Source organism: Euleptes europaea, chromosome 1, assembly GCF_029931775.1.
Source record: "Euleptes europaea isolate rEulEur1 chromosome 1, rEulEur1.hap1, whole genome shotgun sequence".
Taxonomy (NCBI): Eukaryota; Metazoa; Chordata; class Lepidosauria; order Squamata; family Sphaerodactylidae; genus Euleptes; species Euleptes europaea.
In genome coordinates this window covers 118,152,941-118,180,285 of record NC_079312.1, presented here as the reverse complement: position 1 = coordinate 118,180,285, position 27,345 = coordinate 118,152,941, and the positions used below count along the sequence as shown (strand labels likewise).

Genomic DNA, 27,345 nt, shown 5'->3' with positions numbered 1-27,345 from the left:
TTGCTGTCAGTAGGATAAAATGGAGTTGTCTGTGAATGACTTAAATGACTTGCCCTATTATTCAAGTTGCACCTCCAACCTGTACATCAGCCCAGTAGGCTCATTGCCTGTGTTTATTTGAGCAATGTAATATGCCTCCAATATCATTTTCTTTTGTGCTGCCAAAGTGAACTAATTTGAAAAAGTTCATTAGATGTGGGATCTCTAACTTTATGTACTGTCCTTCCATTATCCTCCTGAAAACATTTTGCCATCTCGTCAACTTTGCCCCCTTATTTGGTAGGTTCTTCTGGCTCTCTGGAGTCTCTGGTCCTGGTCAGTGCTCCTTATTCTTTGCAACTCCAAAGCAGTGATTTTGGAAACTTAAATGGTTGGCAAAAACATACCCTTCTGTGGGGATATTCAGAAATAGAGCATCTTGTGGCCATCTCACTTATCCTAAGGAACTACAGGTTGAGTATCCCTTATCTGGACATCCGATATCTGGATTGACATGAAAACTGGACCATTTGAGCCGGCACACAGGCAGATCTGTGCTGCCTGGAACAGGGTACAGAGGAGACAAGAAGGAGAATGGGAAAGAGGGAGGGGGAAGGGAAGCCACCTTTCCTTCTAGGGAGGAGGAGACTACTACTGGCATGTCCGCTGGAAGCTGCTTCACTCTCTCTGCCTCAGGTTGGGGACCAAATATTTCAAAATATTCCAAAATACAGAAAGATCCGAAAGATCCACTTCTGGTCCCAAGCAGTCGAGATAAGGGATACTCAACCTGTACTATATGTGGTGATCTGGAGAGTATCAGCATTAACCATGATCTTGTCAGGTCTGTACTTGATGCTAAAATTATAATTAGTTAGGTGAGAAGCCTATTTTTCCCCAGAGCACCTAATTTGTCTATAGTGAGTGAATGGATTATCAGTGAGCATCACAATGGAAGACCTAACGTGAGATGGATTGACTCAATGAAGGAAGCCACAGCCTCCAATTTGCAAGACCTAAGCAAGACTGTAAATGATAGGCTATTTTGGAGGTCATTAATTCATAGGGTTGCTGTAATCAGAAGTTACTTCACAGCACACATATCACAATGATGCAGAAAGGTAATCATCAAGACCTTCTGTTTGTTTTATTTATTGCTGTCAAGTCACAGCTGATTTATGGCGACCCAATAGGTTTTTCCATGCAAGGGATGTACCGAGGTGGTTTGCCATTGCCTGCCTCTGCATAGCAACCGTAGACTTCTGTTAAGCTCGATATTAGGTTAGATTATTAACTACAAATTTGCCTTCCTATAAAACAGCTTTTTCTCATTCTTTCAGTCATGAAACAAGATCCTTACAGCAGCCTATTGATATCTGTGGAATGAGTGTATAGTAAGTTGCCTTAAAGGCACTTGTGAAGACAGATAGGATAAAACCAGTAAAATACCTTGCATATACACTGTAAACAATATTTTAGTAAGCTGATTGGTCGTACAAACTGTTACTGATCTTCTTTCCCTGTTTTGCTCTGCTTTTACCACTGGAACTGCAATACGAATAGTACATGACTTGAAAATTTTGAAAACCACTTGGGTGAAAAGTGCTTACAATACCAACAGTATCAGTTGTACAGCGGTGATTTAAGTAAGCTGTAAAATTGTTTTAAAGTATGTCAGGAAATTAAAATATCTTAATGTGTAATCCTAGTAATTAAGTTGTGATGAAGATGTGACTACTGTTTCTCCTGCAAAATTTAGCTGTGATTGTGTATTCTTGCAGAGGTGAATCAGGTGCTGGGAAAACAGAGAACACCAAGAAAGTTATTCAGTATCTTGCACATGTTGCTTCCTCTCATAAAGGAAGGAAGGACCACAACATTCCTGTAAGTTTTACCTAGAATTCCCTGATGGTTCTGTGTTGGTTGAAAGCTATAAATAAAATAATTATTCCATGAACTGCTTTCTTGAATGCAGGCTGCCCTCCAAACTGTTGTGTGTTCGTAGGTGCTAAACTGAGGTTCTGAGCCATGGCTTGTACCTGGGTTAACGGTGGTTTGCATTGTGTAACTTGTTGTGACATCTCAGTGCTTAAAATCCCAGTTTGTCTAGTTAGCCCCCTTGCAACTTCCCACACACAGAAAGGGAAACACAAATTACCGTATTTTTCGCTCCATAAGATGCACTTTTTTCCTCCTCAAAAGTGAGGGGAAATGTCAGTGCGTCTTATGGAGCGAATGTGCGCACAGAGCCGGCTGGGCGCGCTGGGAGGCGGCCGGGGAAAGCCGCCTCGCGCCGTTCCAGCTCGCCCAGCCGGCTCTGTGCGCCGGCTTAGCCCACTCTGAGCGCCTGCCTGCCTCCAGCTGGGAAGCGGGGTGGGGAGCACAGAGCCAGCTTGGCGCGCCCGCCCGCCCGCCTCCCAGCCCGCTCTGAGCGCCTGCCCGCCTCCCAGCCGGCTCTGAGCGCCTGCCCGCCTCCCAGCTGGGAAGGGGGGGTGCAAAGAGCCGGCTTGGTGCGTGCACCCACCTCCCAGCCGGCTCTGAGCGCCTGCCTGCCTCCAGCTGGGAAGCGGGCGGGGAGCACAGAGCCTGCTCTGAGCGCACGCACGCCTCCCAGCCCGAGCGCCCGCCCGCCTCCCAGCCCGCTCTGAGCGCCCGCCCACCTCCCAGCTGGGAAGGGGGGGGTGCAAAGAGCCGGCTTGGCGCGCTCTGTGCGCCCGCCCGCCTCCTAGGGCATTCACTCCGTAGGACAAGTTTTTAGAGGAGGAAAACAAGATTTTTTCTTGTTTTCCTCCTCTAAAAACTAGGTGCCCCTTATGGAAAGGTGCGTCCTATGGAGCGAAAAATATGGTAGCCAAAAACGTTGCTGCTTCAGCTTTATTCTGTTACTGACAGCTGTCTGAGGACATTTCCTCCTTCCCTTTGCTCTCTGTCACTGAACACTGACCAAGCAGCTGTGTGCATCACACCTCCGTCTCTCCAAAGGGACAATTTTTAAAAGAAGTAAAAAGATAAAAAAGAGGGAGAGGAGAGCAAAAAGCCTTAAAAGATCGATTTTGTTTTAGAGTTTAAAAGGTCAGGAATTCAGCAAAGTTGCTAGACAGAAACGGGCAAGGGGGAAGGAAACTATTTTTAACCAAGGTTAAAAATGGGGGGGCTTGACTTACCCTAGGCTAATTCTTCTTTGCTTTCTCCCCTGGTCCTCCTGTGTTTTCTGGTTGACCAGAAGCAAGTGGGCTGTATGTATAGTGAGGCATTGGTAGTAGCCTGGCAATGTAAGACAGCTCAGTATTCTCCTTGAAGGTTGGAAAAGGAGGCAGGCAACTGACTAACTGGGATTTACAAACAAACCATGATCTTTTATGTGTATCTGCTAGACTAACCAGGGCTTGTGTCACAAACTGGTTTAAACAAACAATAGTTTAATGTGATTCCTGAATGCAGCCACACTTTCCTTACATGTCCCCCACTCTACCTTTGTACTAATTCTTGGATATTAAAATGGGTCTTTGCGGTTAAGTTGCTAGCATAAGGGTCCTTGTGATGTGTATTTGTGACAGAAGCAGGTTTTAAGTAATCCTGTGCCAGGTACTGCATGTTTTTGTTTGACATAGTAGCATGCAGTTAGCTGGTGTCTGCTCCTGTTGTATGCAGATTTGACCTGATTAATAGGATTTTGTTATGTCCCACATCAAAAGTGGGATCCGGGAAAAGAATATGCAGATGTAAGATGTGGGATGGGTTGGGAGGCTATCTCCAGTCTTAGTGGCCACACAGTAGATTGTAATGTGGGCTGTAGATGGCACAAAACTTGTCCCTTGCCCCAATCACTAAAATGCAGCCCCTTGCTCCAGTTTTGTCACGCTTACGTTCTGCAGTTAAATTAGCTTACATTAAAAATAAAAATGCTGAACTGGGGACAATGTTGTTGTAGGGCAAAACCCACCACCAGTTCTAACAATGGGTAGCTTGGTCTTCACTGACAAGGCTCCATTTCACCTGTGTACAATGTGTCTTTATCTCTTTATGTGTAGAATGCAATTCTAAGGCTGGAACTTGTACGTCTGCTAAACAGACTTGTCATGTTTCTCATCCTGTATAAATTAAGCATATTTGCATAATTTTTGCTAACTGAAAAAGGGCAAAGAGCTATGCACAACACTATTACCTGAGCTCTGCAAAAACCCTTTCCCACAGCTTCTGAGACATTGTTACATTTAGGGTACATGTAAAGTTGAGCTGTTAAAATGCTTATTAGTTATATTATAAAGACACTGACACCAGTCGCCCTGTAGGTATAGAGAATACCGTATATACTCGAGTATAAGCTGAGTTTTTCAGCACATTTTTTATGCTGGAAAAGGCCCCCTCGGCTTATACTCGAGTGAGGGCCCCACTGTCCTGGGTCGGCGGCCGGCACCCCCCCCCCGTTCCGGCTGTACTTACCGGGCAGCAGCTCCACGGGAGGCCCGGACGCTGCAGCTGGGGGCAGGGCCGGCAGGAGGATAACGCTGCAGGCTGGCGAGGCGGGGCGCCTCCCTGCAACGCCCACGGAGACGCAGACACCCCGGGAGGAGAGGCTCCCCCCCGGGGACCAGCCGGGACTGCGGAGACTCTGCGCTGCTGGAGGGGCAGGGTCGCCAGGAGCTGCCCAACGCCGCCGCCGCTCAGAGCATGTGGGGGCGAGACGCCGACGGGCGGGGCCGACGGGCGGGGGGCAGGGTGGGGCCGTCAAGCCAGGGAGCCATGTGCAGCCGTGACAATGGCTCTGGGCCGGGGCCCCGTCGCTGCTAGAGGCCCCAGTGCCGCCCAGCTGACGGGTGGGCGAGCATGGGCGGGGGCGCGCCCTGTGGCCACCACAGACGCGGGAAGGAGGGAGAGGGTGGAGCGAGCCAGGGAGGACCTTTAAGTGCTTGGGAGGAGGGGCCACAGGGGCGGATGGGGAAATAAAGGCGGGAAAGAGCGGAGGCCGGGGAGGAGAGGAGCAGCACTGACAGCAGCAGCCCAACCCTGTGCGGTGACAAGAGGGCAAGCTGTCTGCTACCGACGGGGAGGTCAGTTCAGACTCCCCGTTGGATTGCTCTGAGGCCGAGGAAGCTCTCCTCGACCTGCCCCAAGTATGGCGTGAGGGGCTAGGGTTTCCAGCCGCCAAGGCCACGCCATACACCCAGTACTTAGTCTGCTGTCTTTATTTACAGTACTTAGTCTGCTATATTTTATTTTTTATTTTCTTATTAACCCCTATCTGGACCCAGTGTTGACTATGCTTGTATAGAGCAGCCTGTGTTAGGGCTCATAATATACATTCTGTGTTGTGTACGCACTGTGTTATTGCATGTGTTGCGTTAGCACTTCTTTTTCAAAGTCTTTTTTTTATCCTGTTACAAATGGATTCCAATACTTCTAATCCTGGACCAAAACAAAAACGCAGGTCATACGAAGCTGGTTTCAAACTTAAGGTTGTGTCAAGAGCAGAAGAAAGAATTTTTATTTTGAAATTTACCAGTAGCTGCTGCATTTCCCACCCTAGGCTTATACTCGAGTCAATAAGTTCCCAGTTTTTTGTGGTAAAATTAGGTGCCTCAGCATATGTTCGGGTTGGCTTATATTCGAGTATATACAGGTGCTTATATTTTGAGACCCTTTCAATAACAATGCTGACTGTAATGTAAACTAATATGCAGTGTATAATGGTAAATATGGTGTGTTGATCCTTTTACAAAGAGATAATTTAACTAAAATTGTCTTATTTAATTCTCAGAAGTGCAGGATTAAATTTGTACCATTAATTTTAACCCTAGCACTTTATGTAAACATAAATGCTTGGTACTTTAGTATGTGTACTCTAATTTTCATTATGCAGATTTTAAATAAAAACAAATGCTGGGTCCCCAAACTGTTGGGCCAGGTTTTGTGATACAGTAGCCATTTACTGGCCCAGGCCAGCCTGATCTCGTCAGGTCTTGGAAGCGAAGCAGGGTCGGCCTTGGTTAGTACTTGGATGGGAGACCAGCAAGGAAGTCTAGGGTCACTATGCAAAGGCAAGCAATGGCAAACCACCTCTGAACTTAACTTGCCTTGAAAACCCTACGGGGTTGCCATAAGTCGGCTGTGACTTGATGGCACTTCCCACCACCAGCAGCCATTTACCCTTTTTGGCATATTGGGAGCTGTGGTAAACTTGGCAGGGATCTAATGCATGTGAACCGCTGCATATTGGTATCTGTCACATTTTCTTCAGTAAATTGGGGATTCCTGTGCATGCAAACCTGTTTAACAAAAGAGAACAGAGCAGCTCCTACACAAAAAAGAAAAGAGCAGCTCCTACCCATCTGTGTGCATATTTAGAGGCCCTGGATGCACATCTTAGCTGTTGAAATCTAGCATAGATATTTTTATATAAAACACTGAAATGTCTATGTAGTCCAGGGACAAATGTGCTTTTGTGATAGTTTTGGACAGAGCTCGTTGGAAACATTACATTTAATTAAAGTTTGAGAGTGCATATTTCATTCCATATTAGTAATCCTAAACTGCAATCCTAAAGAGATTTACAGCCTTCTAAGCTCGCAAACCACCTCTGTTAGTCTCTTGCCACGAAAACCCCAAAAGGGGTCGCCATAAGTCGGCTGCGACTTGACGGCACTTTACACACACACACAAGCTCATTGAAGCCAGTGAGTTTAGAAAGGCATAAGTCTGTTTAAGATATCATTTCAGATCTTTTATAAATTAAGCTGGTGTTAGATTTCTTAATACAGGGGAGTCCAAATCATAAGAGAAGAGTACTTTTTATATCTTCAGGTATCTTCGAATAAGAAGATTAAAATTGAATCCTGGGGAAAATTGCCGTTGCTGTGAATTGTATGGTTACGCAAATGTGCCAAATGATATGGAGGGTTGTGTGTGAAATTCTGAAGAGTGGGAGGAAGGTCAAATTTGCTAACATGTGAATTTGTTTGTTTGCAACAAACAGCCCGAGTCACCTAAGCCGGTGAAGCATCAGGCAAGTGGTTTTTTTTAATGCTTCTAAACTTCATATAGGGTTAATCTTGCAATTGCATTTTACATTTTTCAGCAGACTACCTGTCAACATCCAGTTGAAGTATAGATGTGATTTCTGATACAGGCATGCAGCTTACCAGTAAACTTCATTACTGCATTTGTACCGAAACACAACCATAAAATAGCAGTCCTTTAGTGAATATATTCTATGATATAAAGCAGATAATGAATTCTCGAAGTTTGTTGGGCACTCCTTCAGTGTTTGGGAGACTTGATGGAGAAAGCGGCAATGTTAGTGCTTTTTATTGTGGTCCAGGACAAAGCAAAGCTTTATAACCCTTGAGGCCAAACACAATGTGGGTATAACAGCATTGGTTCTTTCATGTAGATACTAGTTAGGGAATGGTGGTTAAATGGAGGTGCTTCCGTTTAAAATTTAGTGAGTGATAGGGCAATTAATACCTAAATCTCAGAGCAAATTGTTCTTGATTATTTTTCTTCTTTTGTCATTTGGCCAAACCTGATCAAACAAATGGTCTGGTCTTTGCATGATAACTTTATGCTGTACAGTGCAAATATTAAAGCTGGAATAAAATACGTTACAATTAATAGGAGTTTTACTAGTGTCTTGCAGGGGATTCCTACATAGAGTTATACCCTTCTAAGGCTATTAAAGTCAACGGGCTTAGAAACATAGAACACTGCTCAGGGTTGCATAGTTGGAGTATGGGTTGCAGGTGAAGCTTATCCATGATTTGCCAGGTAAATGTGAAGCAGTCCATGATTTGCGAGATGATAGGGTGATCAGCAACCTAACAGCTGTTTGTTCGGGCTTTGAGTGAGTAAAAGCCTTGTCTTAAAAATGGTTTTACTCGTTCCAGAAAAAATTACAGTAGTTTTTTTTTAGTGATCCTCCAAATTTTCAATTTCTTCATGGGGGAAGGTGAGTTTTTTTTCGTAGACTTCCACATCTCTGAGCAGTTCTGGCTCTGTTGGAAGGCAATTACCAGTACTACTTGATTCTTATGAAAAACTAAGAAATAGCAACTTCATTTTTTTATCCACAGCTTTTATGGACCCAGGTTGATCATTGGGGTGGCTAGCTGGCTTTTTATCCACAAGTTAGTGTCATTGGATTAGGATCTAGAGCATGGCCTAGGTTGGGATTCCAGGAAAGTAAGCCACATTAGGAAGAATTTGCCTCTGTTCTGCTTGAAGAGTGCTGTTGTGCTCCCTGAGCTTGTTTAACATATAGCTTTCTTTGGACCAAGAACAGGTTTATTTGGGAATGAGGTAGGTTGAGGGAGTATTGATGGGTTACCGTTTAGGCTTATCAAAACCTGTTTAGCTAGCTGTCATCGTAGGAATCAAATAAAGTGGTTTGAATCTTTAATCCCAGTATGTTTTCTGTAGTTCTCATACTTTCATAACCATTGACATTCTGTTTCATTGTCATTTTAAACTACAGAGTGGATCCCTGTTGTATGTGAGTAGCATGTAGCTCTCCCCAGCTTTTCACCTAGATCTCATGATGAGCCCAATCGCAGGGATGCTGAGAACAATGTCCCTCACTTAGCTATCATTGCACTGTTGATTTGCATGATGTTGCATGTTATCACATTTTCATTCTTCTATGCTTTTCCCAAGGTGACCCTGATTTTATTAGGAAAGGCAGCACAAATAATCTTATCTTTGTTTAGAGCTACTGTGGAATAATATAGAATGGAATTATGGTCTTCAGATACTTCAGATACTTCAATTTCCACATATTTTCTTGCTTCATTTGTAGCCCTCTTTTCTCATTGGGACAACCCCCTCCCCCCCCCAAAAAAAAACCCAGTATGGAACTATGTGGTACATGGCACCATCAGTGCAGGCTTAAGCAGAGTTATACCTTTCTAAGTCAGTAGTCATTGAACTTAGAAGGATGTATTCAGTTTAGGATTGTACTACACATGAACACATGAAGCTGCCTTATACTGAATCAGACCCCTTGGTCCATCAAAGTCAGTATTGTCTACTCAGACCAGCAGCAGCTCTCCAAGGTCCCAGGTCTTAAACATCACCTACATGCCTAGTCCCTTCAACTGGAGATGCCTGGGATTGAATCTGGGACCTTCTACATGCCAAGCAGATGCTCTACCACTGACCAGCAGTGGCCCCTCCGGTCAAGCGGTGTGCCAGGCATCATAGGACCCCATGTATAAATGGGAGCTGTACCTTGAATGCTTCATAGAAAGTAATTTCGCCACCTTTAAAAGTTTTATTTCGTGGGATTTAGTCAGACTTTTACATCTTTTTGGTTAATGTATTCAAAGATCTAAATTTGCTTGCTTATGACAACCAGAGGCATGACTATTGATAGCATCAAACACTTTGCAGAATTTTTTTTCCCTGGCAGTTACTTAAGTTACACACTGTTTGGTTGTGTACCAAGTTGAGCCATACTGTGTTATTAGAGTTCATATTGTTTTTACAATACTTGAGACTGTCATACCAGACCTTTCTATATGAAGTGATCTTTTTACATTTTGTTTTAATATGGATGGACTTTGAACGATCCATTTGGGCCTCTATTATGTGGCTCCTGTCATCTGTATTTTATTCTCCCCACCCTGTTATCAACTATTTGTTAGATTAGATGAGTAATATTTTATAGAGACTGAGTTACCAAGATCATGTCAGACAGAATTAAGACACAGTAGATAGCAATGTGAATGCTTTCCTGTGTGGAAGGCTTCAGATTATGGACTCTATCAAGCTAATAAAATCTTTTTATTATTTTTTATTAAAGGCCTCTGATTGTATAATACTCCCGGTCCTAGTGAAGCACCGTATGCTAGGTGTATTTCTTTTTTCCATAAAACTGGATATTTAGAGAGCTAGTCAGTTAGACTTTTTAAAACCATGTTGAGTTCGCTGTTAAGCATTTGCTTAAATCTCTCTCATCTAAAATAAATTAGACTTAAAATAGCTGAACTCTGACTGGATCAGACCCATAATGTTGAATGGTAATTTGGTTACAAATATATGCAATTTTAAGTGGAGAATGCTCAAAGTCAGGAAGAGACCACTCTATTCAGAGAAGTACAGTTCTAAAATCGTTTCTACACAAATATTGGGTTGGATCCAGCCAACTTTTTTTTTGCTTACCCTCTGCCATTTCCTCTTCTTTATGCAGCGCCCACCCCACATGGCTTTTGCTCATGGAGGTCCCATGACCCCAGCATAGGTGTGAGTGTGTGTTTTGCCTCCCTTTTTCACCTGTGGAAAAGCTGGTTGGATCCAACCCAATTAAAATAGATTGGGTAAAATCAGATAAAATTGTTCTTAGTGGGAAATACTGGCAGGTATTTAGAAGCAATTGACATGATGCTTATGAGTGGAAGATGTCAAACGGTTCATAAGTATCTCGTGACAATTAACAATTGGCTGGAAAAAGCAGGGCTCATTTTAATTTTGTAGTTATATTCCAGATATAATTTCACTCTTTCCTCCTTTGCTATCAGCCCAAACAAGACATCAATATGACATCTTTCACTGAAGTTTCTCCTCTGGGGCTAATGGATATGCACAGATATTAACATGGACAACAATAGTGTAATTATCCCCTAAAATTCCAGGTTTGTCAACTCAAACTTATAAGAGACTGGCAAAACTGGCTTTGTGTCCATATTTGTGTATTTATGATGCTTTTCAACAGGTTTGAGCACAGTCAAATCTAAGGAAGAGGGACAAATTACATTAAGCTCCATATTGTGCTAACAGTATTCACTCAAGCCTGAAACAATACTGCAATGGCCATAAACGTATCTCTTTCACACATGAAAGCAGAAAGGTTGCTAAATATCTTATCAATGACAAAATCTATACTGTTTCTTGGTACAAATGGTACTTGTGGATGAAATTTTCTTGGTCTTTGCACACATCACAGTTCTTACTTTACCTCAAGCCATTTTTGGTCTAAAAATGGCAGATTAAATTTATTGTTAATCCTGTGCTTTATTCATTAGTCCTGAATTTAATTTGATGTTTTTTTGTGTTTAGTGCATACCATACATTTCAGCTACACTTATTTTTGCAAGACTTGTTAAATCTGGCAATAAATATTTTAAAGATGCCATGTTAAGAAGACAGATGGGATCAGACCACTGGAAAAACCATTCCTGGGAAACTATACAGCATTTGTATTGGGATTTCATAACTTTATTTTTCTGTGTATATATTTTCAGGGTGAACTGGAACGTCAACTTTTACAGGCCAATCCCATTCTGGAATCTTTTGGGAATGCAAAGACAGTGAAAAATGACAATTCTTCTCGTTTTGTAAGGCTTTTAAAATTTAACTTAATTTAAATGATTAATACTTTCTGTGTAAACCTCTAGTCTTTTACTGAGCAATGCTAAGCAGGTCTATTCAGAATCCTCGTCACCTTTGTTCAGTGGGACTTGTTCCCAGGAAAGTGTTCTTAGCACTGCAGTGCTTGAAAGATAGTGAAATTGGGCTCATCTTAAAACTGACCATTGTGCTTTAAACCACACTGTGCGAGGCTGGAAAACTCTTGGCATCCACAAAACTGTTTTCTCAAGTACATGAAATCTCTAGCCATCACAAATATAAATTGATCCTTCACCTTTTGTCAGTGTGTATATAACTTTGTGGTTAGGCAGGAGCATGCTCACATTTTTAAGTTCTTTCTTCTTTGAGAAGTGTACGTTATAAATGTGAAATGTCAGGTTTTCCGTAAGTAGTTATTATGACAGTTGTGCGGTTCACAGTAAAAAGAACCTTCTCGTATGCTCTTTAGGAAAGACATGTGCAATGAAGAATGTTTATTTATTTACTTAAAACATTTATTAGCTGCCTTTCTCTTTTGCAGAATTCAAGGCGGCGTACCATATAAATGAAACAATGATAAAAACAATAAAAACAATGTGAATATAACAACAATGATGAAAACACATAAACCTCTTAAGTTATGGCTAGCATTCCAGTCGGTTTCAGGGCTGTCTTGATGCATTGTAAATTGTATAGGTACAACCACTTAAGCACTCTTTCTCCCATTCCCTGTATATTTGGTTAATTACACCTATGCACATATATTACCTTGCTTCTATAATGTAGCATAGTGCCAAAACCAACAAATAGTCCCTGAGTTAAATATTATTTGAGTAATGAATGCACTGACTGCAGTCCCATGCAAGGACAAACCCTGTTGTACCATGATATGACTTGGACTTTGAAATCCTTGGACTTGCATGCCCCTTTCTCCCTTCACTTCTGCATTTGTAGCAAACTATAATTTTTCATTCTTGCATCTGAGTAGCCATGGTGGTCTTTCTGTGGATGAATAAATCCATAAAATGGGGCCAGCCAGGCCTAGGCTATAAGTTTCTTCAAATCAGGGAAACCCGTAGGTTTCCAGAAAAAGCCCTAATTGGTTTTTTTTAAAGTAGGGGCGGGGGGGGGGGGGCTCCAGAAGCAGCATCTGCAATGCCTTGGCATGTGAAGACATTGCAAAATAAAAAATCAAGTTTGAGCAGCATATCAGGTTGACATAGCAGCCCCAAGTGCTAAGTGAAAACATGGTGATGGCCACCATGCCATAGCGAAACTAGAACCAGCTCTGCCTTGACCCACCAGCATACTCCTCTTTCTCCCCCATCAAAACACCAACAAGAGTAGAAAGGCCAGACAGGAAGATGGGGCTATGTGAATGCCCAGAGGAGAATTCAGGAACTGGGGAAGGGAGAAACACAAAGAAGGCAGAGATGGGGGGTGGGGGTGGAAGCAAAGCCCTAGTGGGGGAGGAGAAGTGAAGGCTGATAAAGGAATGGGATTTCCTCTAACCTGAGTGTCATCGTGGGGTCTCCCTCTTGTTTTGTCTGAATTGCAAACAGGTATACTCCCTTTCCTCCAAATCAGGGTTAAAGTATGCTTTAGATTTCTAGTCAAGAGAGTAAACCATAGTTTGCAATTTGGAGGAAATGACGAAGAACAGTTTGTCATGAATATCTGAGCCTAAGTGTGGGGAGGGGTGTAGCCATCGTGTGGCCTTAGACGAGCCTGTGTGGCTCAGTTTGGACATAACTTGGAACTAAGATTTAAGGACTGGGTGTGGGTGTGCCATTGTACAAATTCCCTTGTTCCTACCTCTACCCATGTTGACAATCAATATCCAATTCAAAAGAAAACCAAATATGCTCTTAAGGTCTGATATCATATCCAAGTTCTCCATAGGATCATTCATTGTTTTAGTTTAATCTGAATTAGCAAATCATAGAACACAAAAAATATAAACTGGAAAGAGCATGTGTAGGTTCAGATTTAATTTTATGCAACTCTTACAAACTAAGGGAATAAAGACCGGCGTAGAAAATATTTTAGCTCACATTCCACATACATTTACATATACGTCTGGTGTAAAAAGAATGAGGACCAAGTGAAAATAGTCAAGCACATTTTAAAAGCTTGTAAACAACATAATTTGGAATATGTTGAAGAGGAATTAATGGGGGGGTTATTTGAATACAAAGTCTCATTCCAAGTCAGACCATTGGTCTGTCAAACTTAGTATTGTTTACTTTGACTGGCAGAAGCCGTATGGGGTCTTAGATAAATCTGGGATCTTCTACATGCAAAGCATGTGCTCTAACACCTGATTTTTTCACGACTGAGTTGCATCATTTTAAACCATATCAATTTTGAAGATATGGAGGTACATTGGAATGTTATTCTGGCTGTTTCCAGTCATTCTGTTTCCAAACTGATGGTAATTCTGCTGATGAGAATTTTAGCAACAACTTTGGTTTCTTTGCCCAATGATATGTTTTACTTAGTTTTTCTAGAAGCCTCAAAGATGACTTGAATGTAGTTAAGTCTTTTTTCTGTGAAAGTTCTTAACATCTGTTTCCTGTTACATTTTTCCTTTAAGTCTGTATTGATGTTGTGAACACAATCACTCCAATAGCTTTGGCACTATTTTTATGAGTAGTTTAATATACTCCAGATGGTGGCTTTGAAAAGCCATCTCCAATACTGATGATTTTAACATTTTGTTGAGAGTGCTTCCATCTAAGTGAAGAGTGTGTTTTGAATTTTCACCTGATTTAAGTAAGCGGACAAAATAAGAAATCAATAATAATCGATTTGATTGATGTAGCTGCAGTTAGTGTTGTTAATAACTTTCGGTTAAGTTACATTAGTCATTAAACTTCCCAATTTAAAGGAACATGGTTGCAATGTACATATTGGTAGTAATTTCTCATACTTGATTCCTACAGGGCAAATTCATCCGAATAAATTTCGATGTTACCGGTTATATTGTTGGAGCAAACATTGAAACGTGTATCCTGCTTTTCAAGTCCACTTTATAAACCGATAAGTCTTTTCAATCTGTACTGAAATGCTTTGGTTAAAACTCAGTGGACAATTCTTTTTTTTTTTTTTTATAATTGTATTCGTTTTTTAAAAGGGGTACAGGAAGAGAAAAAGGAAAAAGACAAATTGGGGGAAAACATTGCAATTCGTTTTTTGTCCATGCCCTGCAAAACTAGGGCTCGTCATACTTGGGTGTGAGAACCAAGAGAGGTAACACTGATTCCCCTTCCATAAATAAGGTTCTGAATGTGCCTGTGTCCCAGAATGTCTTGTTTCCAGAACTCTGAATCATAAACCAAACCAACTAGGAATCTTTCAATGCTGGATTCCGGAGACGGTGGGCAACGTGGATGTGTCTCAGATCTGTTTGTCAACCATAGATCACCAGAGCTGCTAAAGTAATTACCATCCCATGAAGTCTGGTTTAAATGGCCCAGAGGAAAAGGTTTCGCTTGGGAAAGGCTGGCATTTCTCTTCTGTTGAATGCTTTGTTACCTTGCCTCAAAACAATGGATCTGAAACTGGTTTAAAATTGGGCAGTTCCTACTATCCAGTTTATGGTGTTTCCAAGAAATGCACAGGGTATCACTTATCCGAAAATCCAATATCCAAAACGATCCAAAATCGAAACTTTTTGAGCGCCCACAAAGGGTAATAAAATAGCACGTGTGCAGGCAGGTAACGCCAATGGCAGGTTTCCCACAATGCCCCACATGCACAAAATTATTAAAAATATTGTATAAAATTATCTTGATCCTATGTGTATAAGGTATATATAAAACATAGATGAATTTCGTGTTTAGACTTGGGTCCCATGCCCAAGATATCTCATTATGTGTATGCAAATATTCCAAAATCCAAAACACTTCTGGTCCCAAGCACTTCAAATAAGGGATACTCAACCTGTATTGGCAATTTTCCTTGGAGGCTAGATTTTCCAAGCCAAGGTGGCAAGAGTCTAATTTGCATGAAGGCCAGCTACTTAAGAGTTTAAACTTAATGGAAAAAAGGAGGACTTTGGTGAGAATGCCTTGTGCCAGTTATTTTTGATTGCTAACCACTTTCTCATCAAAGCTTTCCATACAGCCCTGTGACTCGTGAACTCACAAGTCACTGTAGGCCTCAGTGGATAATGAAGGAAGTGAGGTTGGATCTCACGCACTCCACTGGGCTTTCTAGAGAAAGGTTCAGAGTACTTTTCCTGCATCATGTTCCTGTGCTGCCCCTGTCACGTTGAAATGCAAAATAAAAAGCATGTGTTTTTTAAAAGCTGGACCCATTTTTCCGCATTTTACTCTGTATAAATACTCTACAACCCAAGTGCAAAAATCGGATATGATTTAAAATTGGATATGATAAGGGGTAGAGCAAAGGATACTAATGGGATTCTGTCTTACCAGCACATTATTATTCTGTCTTCCTCTCACCAAGTCACCTTCTACATTTTGCAAATGCACCACTGTTCTTTAATGACTTCAAAGCAGGAAAGGAAGATTTCTGCTTAATTTCCGATTTCTACAATCTTAATCCTGTTGCATTGCTTATTGGATGTCCCATGCTGTTGATTGTATTGATTTACACAGTGGAATCTGCTTTGAGTCTCAGTGAGAAAGGCGGACTATAAATAACATAAATAATTTTGGTCAGGTAGACTTTTTGAATGGTACAGTCCATGGGGGAAATGCTACTCTCACAGTTCTGTGTTTGGAAACCATATGAGACCTTGAACAACTTCAGAAGTGCTAATTTGATGAACTCCACACTAAGATTTTCTTGTGCTGTTTGGCACAACAATAATAGAATGTGTAGGAAGAAGAGGGGAAAATATTAAGTCTGGCACAGCAATTTACTGCTTTTTTTCCCCAGGAGCTATTTTTCCTTTTCATAAAGATGCTCAGTTGCCTGTTAAAATCCTTAACTGCTTTGGCTCAGATTTACTGGAAAAGTCGCGTGCAGTTCGTCAAGCCAAAGATGAACGGACTTTCCATATCTTCTATCAGCTGCTAGCTGGGGCAGGCGAGCACTTGAAAGGTAAATTTAATACATCTTACTATATTAAATTAATTACAGCATTTGAATAGAAGCAAAAATAATTCCTTGGCTTTGTGCCTATATGATAAGAGGAGAAATAACTTGGGCAAGTGATTTCTAGATATTCCAGAAATAACTCTGAAAGCAATGCAGAGTTAAGCCAGCATGGTGTAGTGGTTAAGAGCAGTGGTTTGGAGCGGTGGACTCTGATCTGGAAAACTGGGTTTGATTCCCCACTCCTACACATGAGCAGTGGACGCTAATCTGGTGAACTGGATTTGTTTCCCCACTCCTACACATGAAGCCAGCCAGTCACAGCTCTCTCACCCCACCTACGTCTCAGGGTGTCTGTTGTGGGGAGGGGAAGGGAAGGTGATTGTAAGCTGGCTTGATTCTTCCTTAAGAGGTAGAGAAAGTCAGCATATAAAAAAACAACTCTCCTTCTCCTTTTGGAATTCCAAATTTGTGCCAGCCTCAGTGAAATGAATATGACCCAGTTTGACAATTATAGTCTAAAGCTTTATAATGTTCTAGGTCTTAACTGGGAATTGCTAGACAGAAACACTTGTGCTTCAAACAGGATGGCTGAAGGAGTTTTGGCAGCAATTGCCAAACCTGCATATTGGACATAAAACAATTAAACTGGGAAGTGAGCCAAGCTTCTGCTGTGGCTAGGCCAGAGGATCATGGTGTTTACAGTTTAGGACAAGCATCAGTTACTGTGAGAAGAGTCCCACCTCTTCTCAGGGTCGTCAGCATTGCATACATTATGGTCTTTAAGACATCTTTTAGATATTCATGCATGCATCTTCTGGAATACCATTTTATCTTAGATATGCTCTTTGGACAGTTTGAAGAATTATTTTGGGTTTTAAGATCATGCTGTCATGGCCTTAACAAAAAAATAAATTCAGCTATAAATTCAAAAAAAGATGGTCTTTATTCAACTTCATAACTGTTGGAGAATGAACTGTTGGTCTGCCATAGTTAAACTTGATCTAAATTTTGGTGAATTAATGGAGGGTTACTTGCTGGCTCAGATAACTTGAAGAAAATCTGTTTTTCTCATCTTTCCATCGCATCACAGCTGACTTACTCCTTGAAGGATTTAACAACTACAGATTCCTTTCCAATGGCTATGTCCCTATTCCTGGCCAGCAAGACAAAGATAATTTCCAGGAGACAATGGAAGCGATGCATATCATGGGGTTTTCTCATGATGAAATCTTGGGTATGTCTGGAAGATACTACAGGTAGAAGGCAGAGTTATGTATATTGAGGTGTAAAATACAGCACATATTTGAATGACAACTGGGAAGTAAATTTAATGCATGTGGAATTTCACTCAAGTGCAGAATTCACCATCCTTATGTGAGCATTAACAATCTTCTTTCAGCTGTCATTAATCGTTGGCTTTTAACTCTTAAGATAGTTGTGAAAGTGTATTAAAAAATGCCTTGTAAAATCTCAGAATCCTGAGCATGATTTCCATGGAATAGTGCATCGGTGTCATAAATACCATATTGCCCTTTTCTGTGACTAGTGGAATAAAGACTGCAAAGTAAGCAAATACATGCAAAATTCTTTAACCTGTTGCAATCACATAATTAGCTGTTATTGGTACACAACTGGATTACCTTAGTGTAGGCTTCCATTACACTTTTAAGTACTGTGTATATGAAGCTTGTAGCAAATGTTATAATTTCTTGAAATGATATAGGTGTTGCATGCACATCTGAACAGACCTGCAGTAGAAGCAGTCTGTCTAGGGTGGGCACCAGGTCTCCTGTTTCTTCATCAACCCGTTTATTCTTTTTTAAGAACTTGGTTGTGGGTAAGATATAGATGGATGCATTTTTCTAAAGGCCAATTATTCATTTGTTTTATGTGTCTTTTTTTCACAGCTATGCTGAAAGTAGTATCTTCAGTACTACAGTTTGGTAACATTTCCTTCAAGAAAGAGCGGAACACTGATCAGGCATCGATGCCAGAAAATACAGGTAAATGAATAGTGCACAAGTGAGATATATTGAATTTAGCAACATTTGGTCATCAGTGATTAAATGTTTTGTGAAGTATGCAGACATGGATGGCCCAGTAGACACAAGTGTTTCACGAGGTACCTTATCAAAGGCTTCTGAGTAAACTTAAGTCATGGGAAAAGAGAGCATGTCCTTCAATAGATTGATCAGTGGTTTTAAAAGAAGCAAATGTATGGACATTTTTTTGCATTGGCAGCAAGTGAGTATTGGGGTCTCGAAGGGTTGTGTGTTGGGACTTTGGTTTTTTAATTTATTCATAAGTTAACCTGGACCTGGGGGTGAACAGTGAGGCAGTGGAGTTTACAGAGGACACCAATCTGTTCAGGATGGTGAAAACACAAGGGGATTGTGACGATCTCCAAAGGGACCTTCTCCAAACTGGGCGAATCAGTAACAAAATGGTAGATGAAATTCAGTGTGGGTAAATGCAAAGGGTTGTGTATCAGGGCAAAACATCCTAATTTCACATATGTGCTGGTAGGGGGCCTGAGTTTGCGTGACATCAAGAAAAGACTAAATTTGGGTATTGGTCAGTAGCTTGCTGACACTCAATGCAGTGGGATGCAGACTTTTAAAAAGGCAAATTCTGTGCTAGGAGTCGTCAAGAAAAGAGCTGAGGCTAAAACTGCCGGACTAATAATGCCCTTATACAAGTATCTCTGTTGGCCACTTTTGGAATATTGTGTGCAGTTCTGGTTACTAAATCTCAAAATGGACATTGAAGAGCTAGGGAATGTACAGAAAAGAGCCACCCAAATTATCATGGGATCTCCCCTATGGGGGAAGGCTTAAGAGTCTGGGGCTTTTTTATTTTAGCAAAAAGCAACTGGTAGTGTCACCATAAGTTGTTTCTAAGCTTCCGCTATAAAATTACCTGTTATTGGTGGGTATGGTTACAACAGTAACACGGCTGAAAAAAGGGGGGGAAAGAAACTCAACCTGGGAGTCAAAGGAAACGAAAGAGGTTGAGCTAGATGCTACATAAAATATAAGCAAATAAATCATTTTTTATTATATTGTGTACCAATATATGTTAAAAACACTGGGCCTACAATGCAGGCTACCTAAAATGCATATTTGTGCATGCATTTTAGGTAGCCTGCATTGTAGGCCCAGTGTTTTTAACATGTATTGATACACAATATAATAAAAAATGATTTATTTGCTTATATTTTATGTAGCATCTAGCTCAACCTCTTTCGTTTTACTACAACAGTAACACCCAGCATTTAGGGACTGAGGTACTGAGACTTTTCATAAACTGTACAACTACTTTAAAAAAATACTATTTGTAGAATTCCCTGGACGGTGTTAAGGTATTTTCTGTTCTCTCTAACGTTGAAAAAGTATTTGAACTGTGACCTCATTAAGAGCTTATCAGCAAAGACTTTAAAACTGGTATGTGCATTTAAATTGGTTTATTTTGCTTGGGTCTGTATAATGGTTATGCTGCCAGGGAGAGTGATCCCAGAGCCAGGCACAACTTGGCAGCAGAAAAGGAGAGTGTAAATGTTATATTTAGAAAATCTGATTGTTGAAAGGACAGGGTGATGTACATAGGATTAGCTTTATCATTTAATACTAGATGTTAGTGACCCTGTGTAACAAAGGAAGAAAATATATTCTGATGGCATTAATTAAGTCTTCTCTTGCCTGCCTAATTTGCTATTTGATTCCCTTTTGGAAAAGGCGTTTATCACAGTTTAAAACCTTGCATATTTGATTTGTTGCCCTGTTTGTGTCTTTAGATGAGCTCTAAGGGGAGAAGAAAAAATAGTAGTTAGCAAGATCTAGTTAGCAAGATGCTGAATGTTCCTCCTAACACATGGGCAGGACATGACTTGCTTTGTGGTCAGAGAAGGGGGTTCACTAATTTTGGTTAAAAAAAAACACATGCTCTGACTAGACCAAGCATAATAATATTTAGTGCAGGGGTGGGGAACGTAAGGCCCGGGGGCCGTATGTCAGACTCCAGGACCTCGTTGCATCTCAGGAATAATAAACTTCGCTCCAGACGTTGCAGAGAGTTTTTAAAAGTTTTATTTAGAAAGCAAACGAGTTCAGTGGTCTATACAACTTAAGGTTAGAATGGCAACGGAGATTTTACAGATCAGTTTTATAGGATGCACACACTAGAATTGTTTACATGTAATGGCTTTGAAATGCAAAACATCAGAGTTCTCTCAAACTTCAAGAGAGAGAGGGTTCCGGCAAAATCACACCTTGAGATCAGAGTAGATTTACAATAGGAAGGCTACTTTGAAATGGAGATATCGGAGCCTCTGGCTATAGCACCTCTCTCCCAAACTGAAGAGACTTTCACAAGGGACCAAAAGGTGTGTGTGGGGGGAAACACGGAGCTTGCTATCCAGGGTTCGACTGCATGCCCTCGCTGACACTCCACCTCCCCAAAGACACCCCCCCCCGGGGTTTCTCGGTTTGGCGGGGTAGTGGCGATGGAAATCCGCTACTAGGGTGGGGGCTTGTATGTGTACAGCGGACACCCACTCATTGTGACTGGAATTCAGATGTTTCCAATGTACGAGATACTCCAGCTGCCCCTCTGCACCCGAGAGTCTAATACCTTGGAGACCTCAAAGTGCTGTTCCCCTTGCACCATGATCGGGGTCGCAGCTGCGGGTTTGGGGTGCCATCCAGGCGCCGGTAGAAAGGGTTTTAACAGACTCACATGAAACACCGGGTGCACCCCCTGTAAGGTTTTTGGCAGTTCCAACTCCACTGTAACCTCATTGATAACCCTGGAGATTGGGAACAGCCCCACAAATTTTTGACTCAGTTTCCTGCACGGGCGTAAAGACCTGAGGTTCTTGGTGGAGAGGTACAATTTCTCTCAGACCTTCAACTCCCACTGTGGCGCCCTGTGTTTGTCAGCTTGCGCCTTGTACCTGTCCTTCGCCTGTTCCAAGTTTTTTACAAGCCAGGGCCAAGTGTTCCTCACTGTGTTAGCCCACACTGACACCTCGGGGGTCCGAAATCCATCCCGTAGACCGCTTTGAACGGGCTTATACCGGTCGCAGAGTGTACCGAGTTATTGTAGGCATACTCCCCCAAAGGCAGCAGATCGACCCAATTGTCTTGGTGGTAATTTACAAAAGAACGCAAGTAACATTCTACCACCGCATTAACCCTTTCGGTCTGCCCATCCGTCTGCGAGTGATAGGCTGAAGACAACCCCAGTTGTACGCCCACAAGTCCTAAAAACGCTTTCCAGAATTTAGACACGAACACGGACCCCCTGTCACTCATGACCTTCCGTGGAAAGCTGTGCAGTCTGAAGATGTGGTGTACAAACAAGCAAGCCAGTTTGTGTGCAGATGGCATTCCTTCGCACGGAACGAGATGGACTTGCTTATAGAAGAGATCCGTGACCACCCACAGAACCGTCTTTCCCTGGCTAGATGGGAGGTCGGTTATGAAATCCATCCCAATCACCCACCAGGGTGCCTCTGGAGTCTCTAGGGGCTTTAGCAATCCCGGGGGCTTCCCCATCAAGCGCTTGCTTGTCGCACACACAGAACAAAATTTAATGAACACATCGATGTCCTGGCGCATCCCCGGCCACCAGAACTGCCTTCTTACTGGGTGCAAGGATTTCACGAACCCGAAATGCCCCCCCCTTTGGAACTGTGGCTCCATTCCAATACCTCTCGCCGCAGCTCCAGGGGGACGTAGTGTTTGTCCTTATGGGTACCATTCTCGTCCGTCGCCAGAGTTGGGAGAGACTCTCTCCACCGCTCCCGCCGAAGAGCTTCCCCTCACCTCCTCTTGACGGCTTTGGGGAGGTTCTCCGGAACTGCCCAGAAGCGGGAGACAGCAGCATCCGACTTTTGAGAGGAGACTGGAACCGGCTCCTTAGCCCTGTTCTCCTGCTCTTGCTGAGGGGATTCCCCCCCTCCCCAGAGACTGTATTCGGAAGATCCCCGGGGGCGGCGGGGGTGAGGAGACAGGAGCGGCCTCCTCTCGAGAGGGACTTGGGGTTGACCCTTCTGCTGCAGCGCAGGTTTGGGCTCTGGTCAGAACTCCGGCGCTATTCCCTTCCGGAGTCAAACCCAGGTGTTCCCGTGTAAAAAAAGAACCCACCGGCCGCTCGACTTTACATTCATATTGCGGCATTCGGGATAGTCAGTCAGCTAGGCAGTTTTCCTTCCCGGGCATGTGTTTAATGGTGAAACGAAATTTGGAGAAAAAGTCTGCCCAGCGTAGCTGTTTGGCGGACAGCTTTCGCTGACCCAAAATAGCCTCAAGATTCCAATGGTCCATCCAGACCTCAAAAGGTTCGGCCACCCCCTCCAGGAACTGCCGCCAAACCGTGAGGGCATGCTTAATTGCCATGACCTCCTTCTCTCCAATCGGCCAGTTGAGCTCCGGCCCAGAGAATTTCTTGGAAAAATATGCACAGGGTTTAAGCCTCCCTTGGTCATCCCTCTGAAGGAGTGCCCCTCCCATCGCCTTCTCAGAGGCGTCTACCTGAAGGGTAAATTGCCTGGAACAATCTGGGTGAGCCAGCACGGGTTCGGAGGTAAAGCGTTCCTTAAGAGTCTCAAAAGCCACCTGACACCGGTCAGTCCAAGGCACCTGGTACTGTGCAAAGGTGGCCTCTTGCCCCTTCCCTTTGGTTTTAAGCAAATCGGTGATTGGTACGGCTATTTGGGCAAAATCCTAGATTAAACTTCTGTAAAAATTAGCGAACCCCAAGAATTGCTGAACCTGTTTGCGAGTTCTGGGGGGTTCCCACTCCCATACCGCCTGAACCTTCTCGGGGTCCATGATCAACCCTTGGGGGGATACAACATATCCGAGAAAAGACAACTGGTCCTGATTGAACGCACATTTCGACAGCTTAGCATACAAATGGTTCTCCCTTAAATGACGCAAAACCTCCCGCACCAACTCTCTGTGTTCTTTGGGGTCCCTGGAGTAAATCAGAATATCGTCCAAATAAACTATTACCCCTTTAAACAGTAGATCTTGCAGGATCTCATTAATTAATTGCATGAAGCACGACGGTACCCCAGACAGACCAAACGGCATGACCAAAAATTCAAACAAACCATAACAACAAGAAAAGGCTGTCTTTGCTTCGTCCCCCTCCTTAATCCGGACCCGGTAGTAGGCTTCTGCCAGGTCAAGTTTCGAGAATACACAACCCTCCTGGAGAGTACTCAGGAGGTCCGGAATTAAGGGAATGGGATAGGCGTTAGTCTCTGTAATCACGTTAAGCCCCCTATAGTCTACACACAGTCTGAGATCAGAGGTTCCCTTCTTCTTCACAAAGAAGCAGGGAGAAGGAAACGCAGCCTTGGACGGCCGTATGAATCCCTGCTCCAAGTTCTTGTCCAAGAATTCCCGCAGTACCGCCTTCTCTTGGGGACTCATGGGATAAACTCGGGCTTTGGATGGCTTAATGTCTTTAATCAGTTCGATGGCACAGTCCGTCGTGCGGTGAGGGGGTAACAAGTCACAGTCCGTCCCCTCAAACACATCAGCAAAGTCACTGTACTCCAGGGGTAGTGTGTGTGCCTCCAGCGCGGCAGCATTACCCCCCTCTCCTCCGGGCAAGTTGTCCCGGCCGCGTCTCTCGCACTGGGGGGGTCCAAATACAACCCGCCTTTGTTCCCAATCAATGCTCGGGTTGTGACCCGCCAACCAGTTGTTACCGAGAACCACTGGGTAGGAAATCTTAGGGACTACAGTGAAGTGGATCTGTTCCCAGTGGTCTCCCACCCCCAACAACACCTTACGAGTACGCAAATGGACCGGACCCCCTCACAGATCACTTCCATCCATTTGATGGAAATGTAAAGGCTGGTCCAGTTCTCGAGTCCCAATTTTCAGGCGTTCTACCACAGCCTGATCAATCAAGGTCCAGGATAGCAACTACAGCCACAGGTTCCCCTCCCCGGGGGTTTCGTAACACAACAGGTAGCAGCGTTTCCCCCTGATCACTCACCCTACTCGGAGCCGGTTTGGTTTCTTCCGAGGGTGCCCTCCGTGCCGGCTCGCTCACAGAAGGCCGTCCTTGTTTTTTGCCGGCGAGGGATCTCTGTAAATATCCCGAATACGAAGGTTGCGTGGATCCGATGAGGATTCTGCCTGCAGGGCTGCCATTCTGCGGCGACCGGTTGTCCCCTCCACTCTCTTACGCTCCAGGGTCCGAGGTGGTGTCGCCTCCTGCTCTCGGGCTGTTCGGGTGCTTGCCCCCTCTGTCGACGCGCTGGTACACTTCGCCGCAAAATGACCCATCTTCCTGCACTGGAGACAAGCCCCTTCTCTGAAACGGCGCGCCCTGTCGAGACTGGAGACCCCTCGATGTCTTCCCTCGCGCCGCAGGTCCGCTGCGTTGTCCCCTCTTGCGGGAGCTACGGGGGTCGCCTTTGACGGACGATCCTTGCAGAACTGGAGGGTCAGCTTGCGATTCTCCACCAAAGCCGCCAAATTTATCCATTCCTCTACTGACTCAGGGTCTCCCAAGGTTAAGCAGCCGTCCAGCACTTCCCAGCGTAGTCCTTCGCAGAAGTGCTGGACCTTGGTGGCTTCGCTCCACTCCCATATCTTGCATGATAGGGATAAAAAGTCCTGTGCGTACTCACTCACTGAGCGGGTCCCCTGTCACAAATGCCGCATGGTGATCTTCGCCTTCTCCCCCCTATGGGGATCCTCAAAACGGCATCGCAGAGCAGACAAAAACTCCTCCAAGGATTTCAAGACCCTGGGCATAGTTTCTACCACCGTCACTGCCCATTCTACCGCCTCCTTCTCCAGAAGGCTGATCATGTACCTGACCCGAGCTTCCTCCAAGGCAAAAGTCTCTCCTTGGTCCTTCATGAAGCCGGAGACTTGGAGTAGGAAGTGGGGCAGCTGTACGCTGGATCCGTCGAAGGACACTTTAAGATCCCTAGCAGTAGGGCGTCTGGGCATGGGTGCCTCCCCACAGATGAGTGGTTCCGTAGTGGGCCGCGAGCTCGCTTGGGGTTGCTGCGAGGAATGTCTGATCTCCCTCACAGCCCCCGTAACAGCAGCCAAGTCCCTCTGCAGAGCCTCCAACTGAGTCTGCAGGTCCAGGTTCTGTAGGACTAACGTCTGGTTCTGTCCGCGTAGCAGGGTAGCCTCCTCTGCGGTAAGGACGGGAGTGCGAGCGAGCGAGGGCTCCTTCCACCACTCTCCAGGAACGACCTCCCGGCTTTCCTCTTCCCCTTCTCCATACCAAGCAGTTAGCGGTCCTCGGTATAACTCGCCCCATGATTCCGACGCTGCCCGTTCGCCGGTTACGACCCTGTGTCGCTGTCCGGTTTCCGAAGGCAAGGAGTTCCACATCGGCCTCCCAGGGACATCGGTAGGCCCGGGCGGGCGTTGCTCCGGGGTCATCTCTTCCCGGCCAACCTCAATATCAATGACGGTCTGCTGGAGGTCCTCTCTCGCTGCAAGCGGATCTGAGGATTGTGCAGACATACTAATACTAACTAATTCCTAACACAAAAATAAAAAAGAAGGCTGGGAATTCTAACCTGCTGTCAGACTCCAGGACCTCGTTGCATCTCAGGAATAATAAACTTCGCTCCAGACGTTGCAGAGAGTTTTTAAAAGTTTTATTTAGAAAGCAAACGAGTTCAGTGGTCTATACAACTTAAGGTTAGAATGGCAACGGAGATTTTACAGATCAGCTTTATAGGATGCACACACTAGAATTGTTTACATGTAATGGCTTTGAAATGCAAAACATCAGAGTTCTCTCAAACTTCAAGAGAGAGAGGGTTCCGGCAAAATCACACCTTGAGATCAGAGTAGATTTACAATAGGAAGGCTACTTTGAAATGGAGATATCGGAGCCTCTGGCTATAGCACCTCTCTCCCAAACTGAAGAGACTTTCCCACGGGACCAAAAGGTGTGTGTGGGGGAAACACGGAGCTTGCTATCCAGGGCTTGACTGCATTCCCTCGCTGACACTGTATAAGGCCCGCGAAACCATTTGGTCTGGCCCTTTATGGGTCCTGGCAGATCTCTAGCTCAGAAGGATGTTGCCCTGCCTGAATCTTTTGGTCCCAGCTGGGGACAGCAGAGCTCAAAAGCGAGTCACTCTATGTGGCAGATACTCGGAGCCGTCTCCGGTTGTGCCTCTTGGCTAAATGCTTGACCAAATATAGCAGGCTAATTTTTAAGTTGATAATTTTGTATGGCCCGCGAATGATGTTATAAATATCCAAATGGCCCTTGGCAGAAAAAAGGTTCCCCACCCCTGATTTAGTGTATATGAAATTGCAGGGATTCAATAACAGACTGTTTTGGTATGTCCTGACTTAAATATGCCAGTTAATAGAGAAATGAAATTCTGCTGTTTTGTTTTTAGTAACTATTTTCATACTGTTTTGGAGGAATTCTGGGGTTACTGCTGGTGTATCAGGGGTTCCTCTATTCGTTTTATTTATTTACGTTATCTGTATTCCACCTTTCTCACTTGGACTCAAGGCGAATCACAGAGTGAGTCAATACAATCTACAGGGTGGAACATTCAATGAACAATGTAATAGGAATTACGGTTGTAGAACCAACAGAACTGAAGCAAAACATAAGTATTAACATGACACATTAAATGATGCAAAAATTACATAGTAGGATCCTAATTTCAGCAAGCTATACACAGTAGTATAGACCACAGTCCCTAATAATTTATCCAAGTAACTCTGTGAAACATTTAGTGCACTATGACTCTGTTGTCTATGTAAAAAAGCCCTCTTGAATAATTCAGTTTTGCATAGTTTGCAGAAACCCGGGAGAGTGGGAGACTTCGTGACCTCCTCAGGCAGGCCGTTCCATAAGGTGGGGGCCACAACAGAGAAGGCGCATGTACAGGCAGTTGTTGTTGCCCCTTTGCAGGTTGGCTCTGCAGAAGAC

General features: G+C 43.8%; 1 protein-coding gene across 3 annotated transcripts in view; it reads left to right on the top strand.

Moving 5' to 3' along the window:
• Positions 1-27,345, top strand: part of MYH10 (myosin heavy chain 10) — a 109,531-nt gene that overhangs the window by 31,548 nt on the left and 50,638 nt on the right. For 2 of the 3 annotated variants that reach the window (XM_056866626.1, XM_056866619.1), the window contains exons 4-9: positions 1,761-1,863; positions 11,214-11,306; positions 14,265-14,328; positions 16,294-16,392; positions 17,480-17,623; positions 18,297-18,392. In XM_056866626.1, coding sequence (XP_056722604.1) covers positions 1,761-1,863; positions 11,214-11,306; positions 14,265-14,328; positions 16,294-16,392; positions 17,480-17,623; positions 18,297-18,392 — 599 coding nt within the window. Of the gene's footprint in view, positions 1-1,760; positions 1,864-6,952; positions 6,983-8,449; positions 8,468-11,213; positions 11,307-14,264; positions 14,329-16,293; positions 16,393-17,479; positions 17,624-18,296; positions 18,393-27,345 lie in introns of all 3 variants that reach the window. The other variant, XM_056866634.1, reaches the window with a different exon arrangement.